The 9,143-nt window shown below is 38.9% G+C and overlaps 1 protein-coding gene across 1 annotated transcript in view; it reads left to right on the top strand.

Moving 5' to 3' along the window:
- Positions 1–3,926: 3,926 nt before the first annotated feature.
- IQCM (IQ motif containing M) overlaps positions 3,927–9,143 on the top strand; it is a 259,252-nt gene continuing 254,035 nt past the window's right edge. The window contains exons 1-2 of the mRNA XM_070416930.1: positions 3,927–3,944; positions 4,349–4,418. Coding sequence (XP_070273031.1) covers positions 3,927–3,944; positions 4,349–4,418 — 88 coding nt within the window. The remainder of the gene's footprint in view (positions 3,945–4,348; positions 4,419–9,143) is intronic.

Raw genomic sequence — 9,143 nt, 5'->3', positions numbered from 1 at the left:
AAGCCCTATTCTTTACTGGTATATGTCTTTTGAGAAAGAGAGAAGAGCAGAAATACAAGTATCTATAATGATGAGAGTAGTATTTTCAGTTTTAATAGATTACTTGGAAAAACTAATAATCAAAAATTAAACTTTATTAATAAATATAAATAAATGTGCAACATATACCGAAAAAATTGCACAATTTCTTAGTGTATAGATAGCTCTATGAATATTCACAAAGTGGACATGCCTGTATAATCATTATCCAATAAAGAAACAGAACATTGCCAGAATCATAAGAGCCTTTCCTGTGTCCTTCTCAGACACTACACCCTTCCCCTCAAGGTTACCTTTACCCTGCTTTCTATGCCATTAATAAATTTTCTCTGTTTTTGAACTTTATATTAACAAAAACATACAGTATGTCCTCTTTATGCTGGCTTCTTTCTCTTATGATTAGATGGGTAAGAACCATTTATGTCTTTTTTTTAAATAGCAATTCATTCTTACTGGTGTGAAACATCCCATTGTATGAGTAAACTGTAATTTATTGACCCATTGGGTTACTTCTAGTTTTGGGCTATTACAAAATAGTGCTACTATGCTCATTCTTGCATGTGTCTTTCAGTACACATTATAAAGCATTTCTGTTGGGTGTGGAGGGCTGAGTCATAGGTCTAGATTTAGTCTTTCAAGACATTGCCAAATAGTTTTCCAATGATTACCAATATACACTCTAACAGGCAGTGAATGAATATTTCAGGAGCTGCATATTTTTGTTAACACTTTGTTTTTGTTAAAGATATTTATTTGGGTGTTTGGTCGTTGTAGTTTTAATTTATTTCCTTGATGACCAGTGAGATTTGAGCATCCTTTCACATGTTGATTTCCCATTTGGAAATCCCTTTTGCAAAATGTCTATTTAAATCATTTGCCAACTTTTATATACAAGTGTCTTTTTCATTGATTTGTAAAAGTATTGTCTTGTTATGTTACTCCACTTAACCACTATAGAATGATAGTCCTATCTACCCAACTCCAGCCCATCACTACTTGTTGGGAAGCCTTGATTGTCAGGGCCCTTCAGTGTACATGTTTGTGAGTTGCCAAATCCTAATTAAAATATCTCTATATCAAAACACTAAAATCACATAAAAAACTCCATAGGTCACTGAACGTGGCTAAGAAGAGTAATTTTTCTCTTACATCGAGGCAAAGGTGAAAACTCAGTATATGTTAGCCAAAAAGAGTATTTGAAGAAATTTTATTTTATTTTTTTGAAGGAATTTTAAAGCATAAATAATGTGTGTCTTCTCAGTTTAACATCTCCCTTTTAATGAGCAGAGAACTGAAATGAAATTAATGGCTTTCTTTTGTGATTTAAACGTTTAAATATTTTATTTAACACCGGGATATTTGGGATCTCTTAGTATCACTGTCCATGCAAACCCACAAGGAAACAGAATATAATATTTTATGAAACAGTTGAACCTTACATCCAGAAGGCACCTGTGAGATCATGCACTGGTCCTCTCTGAGCCTGGAGAGTTGGCATTGGGGTGAATGGGAATGATAAGATGGTTGGGGAAAGGCTCTGAGACTAATCACAACAGCCAGGCTTTCCTCTGTTGTCCTCATGGACTTCTGAGAAAGAGTTTCTTTAAACATAGACTGAAGCTGCTCTTTGTGTGTCTATTTAAACCCTTTATGTATAGAAGAAGGGGTGGGATTCAGCAAGATTAACTGGTTTGGCCCAGATCACACACTTTGGCAATGGCAGACTCAGGACTGAAATCCAAGTTCTTCACGGTGCTCATAGGCCCTGGTGTTTGTGTCAGCTGGAGGAATATCCTCATGATTCAATTATGTTCTTTCCTTCCCACTTCCTGGCTCTGAGAAATATATTAACCTGAGTTAGACAATCAGAGGGGGGTTCCTGCATCAGGAAAGGGATGTCACTCTACTTGCTTTCCACTGTTGTACATGGCTCAGAGGATCTCAGCTCACCTGATATTAATGGTTATGAATTCATAGAGTATTTTCTTTCCAACTCATTTGATGGTCCTCTGACTAATTTGATTCATAACTTTATGTGTAATTAAATCAAACAGAGCCACTGCTTGCTGTTCCCAAACTGTGTGCATCCTTACTTCCTTGTGTTTGCCTGAGCTATTTCTCTCGCTTGCCTGCTTCTCCATTCCTTTGAAGTTAGCCAATCTGACCCACTCAGGACTGATATTCAATACACTACGGGTGTGCTGGCCAGCATCTGGTTCTAACTGGTTCATGCTTGTGCCAGACCAGCTATTCAAAATTTCTCAATTACCCCTGCACCCACCAGATGTAGCTCGGTCTCTTGAGAATTCTTTTCTTGGTCCCTTTCTCAGCCCTTAGTAATCTCATCTTCATTTGCACTCATGGCTCTCACTTATTTCACAAAGCTCATAAACTTTCTCATAATATCTGGCATACAATTCTTTGCATTTTATTGAAAAAAAATGACTTATGCTTTTGCTTTTTCTTCCAAAAGAGATGATAATCCCCTTGTACAACTCAGATACCACATATGCACTTATTAATTGATCAATGTACCAGGAAGGACTGTCTGCTGGGGACTTAGTGGAGAGGGACCCTATCTACTGGTATTATGTGTCAGTGTGCTTATCTTTAGGCAAGTCCATCCTCCAGGGCCTTCTTCCACCCCAGCTCTGTTTCAGAGTCGTCCCTATCACCTCAGGTTTGTGGGCGTACTACCAGCCAGTACCCCTTAGGATGCTTGACTACTTTTCTGCATTGGAAGGACAGTGGGTTATCTTGTTTGCCAGCCAATTCAATGCAGGCTGACACCCCAGGCACTCTGAATTAAGGTGGAGGAGCCAACAGCTTTAGAGAAGAGTCCATTTTTATGGGGATTAAAACAAGAAAACATCATTTTTTAATCTTCTTCTTATATTTAAATTGAAATAAGACAATAAGCTAGATCGGAAGATGAGTTCTGATTGTTAATTGCTAAAGGTGGTGAAGTATTTTAATTTGTTGAACTAGGCAGATGAGGTACATTTTTTATGGTCTTGCCCATAGTGTAATGCTAACAATTATAGAATTAATCATTTTCAGATGTTCCACATTTGTTATTTTAAAGATGTAACTGTAGAGATTTTCCCCTTCTAAGAGCAAGTGGCTAAAGTCATGACTTTCATAGGGCAAAGCTGGCTTAAAGATATACTCAAATAATCCCCAAGTTTTAAAATAGGCCTTTACTACTTCACCACAGTATTATGGTCTAGTCAGCTAACTGAACAATTACAGCTAGACTTTTATTTTTATATGTCTATTATTTATTTATTTATTTTCCTTTATTTTTTTTGTCACCATTTATGCCCCCTATACCCTCTTCCACCTCCATCCACCTGTCTCTCTACCACCATCACCAAATAGGCTTTTAGAATAAGAGGCTCCATGGAGCTTTGTATACATTTAATATTCCATTTCTATTTATTTATACCTGTGTGAGCACACAGTAGTATGCATTGGTATAACTAACATCTTGGCTATTTTTTAAAAATGCAGGTAGCTAGGCCTGACTCTAGACTTCTACGTATTTTTAACACCCATCCTCCTTCTGTCCCCCTGGCAATTCTATTAGTCATCCAGGGTTGAGGACCACTGCTATAAAGTATAGTTTGGCTTTGAAGGCACTTGGAGTCTAATTGGGAATATAGGACTTCTGTTTATATCAATCACTCTGTCTTTTTAGCTCCTTTCACAGAAGCATATGATAAATTTCAAGTGAGAAGCATGGACAACATAACTACCATTCTTAAGGGAGGAACAAATTAGCAAAAGAAAACTAAGGAACTAAGGAAATCAGATTTGAACTTATGCTTTAAGGATGATTAGAGTGTAAACATAGATGTAAGAACATAGATGAGTAGAAGATTATCATGAACCTAAGCTCGTGTGTAAGCTCCAGACAAAAGTATGTAAGGTATGTGCCAGGTATTAAGTGGATATTAGTTGGAAAATAGAAATCAGATAGCCCTGCACAGGGACTTTGGTCCAAAGATCTGGATTTGAGTTCTGTGCATGTCACTAAATAAGTATATTTCACTTCTCCAAGCTCCAGTTTCCATATCTGCCCAAAGTTTCTATTAGGTTGTTTGGAACCAGTAAGGTAATAGCACTTAATAAACCACATCGCCCAACTCAATGCTAACTATTATTATTGTCTTTGGAGGGAAAGGCATTGAAGGTTCAAGGGCAGAGGAGTGATACATAAAAAGGGTCAATTATTCTATTTCTTCATGAGTGAGTGAAAGAAATAGCTAAAAATGAATAATAACTAAATTCATGTAATTGTGTTTAGGCACTTGGAGCCCAGCCTTCAAAAAGATCAGCTGCACTGTCCATCATGGCTGATGCTGAGGCTATGCCTGGTACGTGAGTATCCCCACTTACCTTACAACTCAGTGCACAATGCATGATCTCCAACAGCCTTTAAGGACACTTTTAATTAATTATTAATCCCCAGAGCACTAAATTTATTGGTACACCTTGTAAAAATTAAGTTCATCCCCTTTATTTAAATATAACCAACTTTTGAGAGATTGACAGCAACTTTTAACTTAGTGTGCTGTCTGATACGGTATCCACTAGCCACATATGACTCTTCAGTGCTTGAAATGTGGCTAGTGAAACTAAGAAACTGAATATTTAATTTTTTATTATTTTTAAAAAAATGTTTTTATTGATTCTTAGAGTAAGGAAGAGAGAGAGAAAGAGAAACATTGATGTGAGAGTACAACATCCGTTGGCTGCCTCCTGCACATATCCTACCAGGTTTCGAGTCCACAGTCCAGACATGTGCCTGGACCAGGAATGAATTTGCAACCTCTTGGTGCATGGGACACGATGTCCAACCAACTGAACCACACAGACCAGGGATTAATATTTAATTTTAGTTCATTTTAATTTCAATATAAAAACAGATAATTCAGTTATTAGAAAACTTTAAAGCATGTTTGCAGCACCATGGGTATATGAATCTACTTTTTCAAGTGCATATTTTATCTGTCCCAAATAGATCCCAGGAAAGGATCTGGGGTGTTTATCTAAGGCGTCCCTTGAGATAAACTTTAACCGTGCAGGTGTGGGACATTCAAGTAGTTGCTAGCGAAGAGGCTGCTTTCACGCAAGCAGGACCAGAGTGACAGGCTTTAGGACCAACAAAGACCAGAGGCTTTAATTTAAATTTTAAGCGTACGCAAATAAATTCAATTAACTGCCGGAGGAATTACGCCACATGAAACATATGCAGTTGCAAATCACACAGCTTTTTTATTACTCACATAAATTTCTGAGCTGCGGGTACAAACTTAGTTAGGGATCCCCGTGGTGCTGTCTTCTGGGGTCCGGCAGCTGGGCTGGTCTTGTCCGGTGAAGGGGGCCGGCGTTCCTCACTCGATAGTTCGGTCGTGTCTCGATCCATCGGGGGTTGTTAGCTGTTCTTCTGTCGTTTGGCAGGGAGAGGAGTGTGGTGCTGTGTTGTTTGTCAGACCGACAAAGGGACGGGCCTTTGTAGCTGTCTTGACAGGCGAGCATCGTTAGCTGCCCGGGGTCCATATTTAAAGCTTGTTCATACCTGTAGCAGCTCAGGTGGCTATCAATGATTTACGTCGATGCAAATATGTTAATCTCAAACAGGGCGAGGGGGCTAAGGAGAGAATGTCACTCAAGCAAGTGTTTATCTTTGCAAGTCACTCTGCATCAGTTCAAATCCTTATCTCTGGGGTACACACGCTTCAAGGCAGTGCGGAATGTGTCTTTAATATTATACTTTAAGTTTTAAGGAAAGTTAACTCAAACATTTAAAAACTTTTCTAACATTCTTTAAGCATTTTAAACATTTCTATATTTTACTCCAACATTATCCACTCTTAATACAGATCAAGTATTTCAGATAAAAATTTAACAACTAAATTGAAATGAATGTCAGTGCAAAATACATATAGAATTTTGAAGACAGAACAAAAAAAGTAAAATATCTCATTAAATTTTAATATTGATTAATGTTGAAATGATATTTGGATATATTTTATTTAAATAAAATATTCTATAACAATTAATTATTATATGTTATTAAATTAATTCCACCTCTTTTCACTTTTAAAATTTAACTACTAGAAAATTTTAAATTATATATGTAGCTCACAATATATTTCTTTCAGAGCTGATCTAGATTTGGCCACACTATAAGTAATCTTAAATTTGGGCTTAGGTAGCATGATTGAGAAACATTAACTGCTGTATACAGAGCTAGGATTATTTTTTTTTTTAATTAAATTTTTATTGTTCAGATTACATTTGTTCCTCTTTCTCCCCCCCCCCCCCCCCATAACTCCCCTCCTTCCAGTTCCCGCCCCACCCTCCGCCCTCACTCCCCACCCACTGTCCTCATCCATAGGTGCACGATTTTTGTCCAGTCTCTTCCTGAATCTCCCATTCCCCTTTCCCCCCCAAGAATAGTCAGTCCATTCCCTTTCTATGTCCCTGATTCATTATAATCACCAGTTCATTCTGTACATCAGATTATTTATTCACTTGATTCTTAGATTCACTTGTTGATAGATGCATGTTTGTTGTTCACAATTTGTATCTTTACCTTTTTCTTCTTCCTCTTCTTAAAGGATACCTTTCAGTCTTTCGTGTAATACTGGTTTAGTGGTGATGAACTCCTTTAGCTTTTCCTTATCTGTGAAGCTCTTTATCTGACCTTCAATTCTGAATGATAGCTTTGCTGGATAAAGTAATCTTGGTTGTAGGTTCTTGGTATTCAGCACTTTGAATATTTCTTGCCATTCCCTTCTGGCCTGCAAAGTTTCTGTTGAGAAATCAGCTGACAGTCGTATGGGTATTCCCTTGTAGGTAATTGAGTCTCTTTCTCTTGCTGCTTTTAAGATTCTCTCTTTGTCTTTTGCTCTTGGCATTTTAATGATGATGTGTCTTGGTGTGGTCCTCTTTGGATTCCTTTTGTTTGGGGTTCTCTGCGCTTCTTGGACCTGTAAGTCCATTTCTTTCACCAGGTGGGGGAAGTTTTCTTCCATTATTTCTTGAAATAGGTTTTCAATATCTTGCTGTCTCTCATCTTCTGGCACCCCAATAATTCTGATATTAGTCCGCTTGAAGCTGTCCCAGAGGCTCCTTACACTATCTTCACACTTTCGGATTCTTTTTTCATTTTGCTTTTCCAGTTGGGTGTTTTTTGTCAAAGCTTTGGTTTGAATCTTGTGCTCCTCTGGTCTGCTATTGGGTATAATATTCTTTATTTCAGTCCGTGTATGCTTACTTTCTAATTTCTTTATCGTAGCATCAAGGGTCTCATTAGTTTTCGTGAGGCTCTGCTCAAGTTTATAGCAAGCCCTCAAAATTGCGATTTTTAGCTTCATATCCTCCATTTCTGTCATGTTTTTTGTCTCCGCATCTTTTATGCTTTCTTGGTGCACCCCCTTGTGGTCTTTGTGCGAAGTCTTGTTCTAGCCAAGCCTTAATTGTTGTAGTTAACACTAGAGGGATTTGACCACCAGGCCGACTGGCTGTGAGAATCAGCTGTGTGGAAAACTTCAGTCCTCTGGGGAGGCGCTTATCCAGCCTTTGCCTGAGGCGATCGGCAAATGGCTCTGCGCAGGGCTTGGGCGGGGCAGGATCAACAGGGCGGGGGGAGGGAGCAGCTATGGCTGCTCTCAGTCCGTCCCTAGGGGCTCCACCTCTCTGTCCCAGCAATCGCTGCAAACCTCGGAGGGGCCGTAGCCAGACAGTCCCGTTCTCCCGTTTGAGTCTGGGTCCCTAGAGACTCACCCGGATCTGTAGCCCAGAGTCTGAGACTCCCTCCTGATTGAAAACGACAACCTCGCCCTCAGCCACCAGCCCGCTTTGCGCGCGCACCACCGCACCACCGTACCTTTAAATTTTCCACACTGCGCCTCCTCTGAGCCTCGTAATGCTGTTGTTTTTCCTTCTAGTTGAAGAGTCTCTCCTCAGCCAGCCTTCCTGTGGTTCTGGTTGATGTCTGTTCCGTCTTTTAGTTGTATTTTTGAAGTGGTTGTTTACGGCGGCAGTCTCCGGTGTTTACCTATGCCGCCATCTTCGATTCTCCGCAACATATCCAGAGCTAGGATTATTAAGATTTTCTGTTTTGCTATCTCCCCTTGGCTCTTGTGATCCCAGGCAATACGTAATACTGGCAGTTGTTCAATAGGATGCCTCATGGATTCTTTCAATTCTCTTTCTATTTGGATAGTACAGCACATTTCAAGATGGAAAGAGCATAAAGAGAGGAAGATCCAGGAATGGAGAATGTTCTCTAGTTCATTTTGCCTTTGGGTCATGCCTATAATTACTTAAATTATATTTAAAGTCTTGATACTATGAGCTTGTAATCCTCCCTCTTCTCCTTAGCAACCTAGCCTAGTCTGAGAAATATTTTGGAGGAGCACAGGATAAAATCTCCGTGAGGTATGTAGGAAACCTATTAATCATTTATTGTTGCAAAGAGGATAGAACACTTTGCTAAAAAAGGACTTAGGTGGGATGTGAGGAAAAGTGTGTCTATAAGAGACAACTCATCTCCTCTATGAGCTTCTCCCCTCATCTAACCCTTCCCTTCATCAGAATGTGCTTTTAGGATATCTTTCTGCACATGCACAAATATTCACCTGTTTGGTATGCATTTGCTATTTTTAGCCAAGGAATGTTTTCCTACAAAATAACACTTAGGAAGAGCTCAAATAAATAAAACCAATAAGGTTGGATTAAAAGAAGGAAGAGCCATCAAGGAACATGAATTCGGTGAAGCACAATTTTGAAACCACTGCCTTAGTCTGGATTTGATTCACTATGTTATTTCTCTTGGGATATTTGTGTTTCAAATCTTATCTCTAAGAATACAATATAAAGTTTAGAGGGAAGTTTTTACACTAGGGAACTGGCAGTAGGGGGTGTTAGTGATTTATGTTGGCCTCTGTCACAGCACAGATCTTACTGAATGTCATGGCATTTGTTTATTGTTTTTTTTCTGGCACAAGTCCCAAGTACCTGGAATACAAGGATACTGAGTGGCTTATTTCTTTCAGTACATTTAGCACCAAAACAGTATCTGGGGCTTA

The sequence above is a fragment of the Myotis yumanensis genome, unplaced genomic scaffold (assembly GCF_028538775.1).
Source record: "Myotis yumanensis isolate MYYU_CA2020_CCGP unplaced genomic scaffold, mMyoYum1.0.hap1 SCAF_5, whole genome shotgun sequence".
Lineage (NCBI taxonomy): Eukaryota > Metazoa > Chordata > Mammalia > Chiroptera > Vespertilionidae > Myotis > Myotis yumanensis.
Note: the sequence above shows the minus strand (reverse complement) of the source record. Positions and strands in the feature narration are given on the sequence as shown.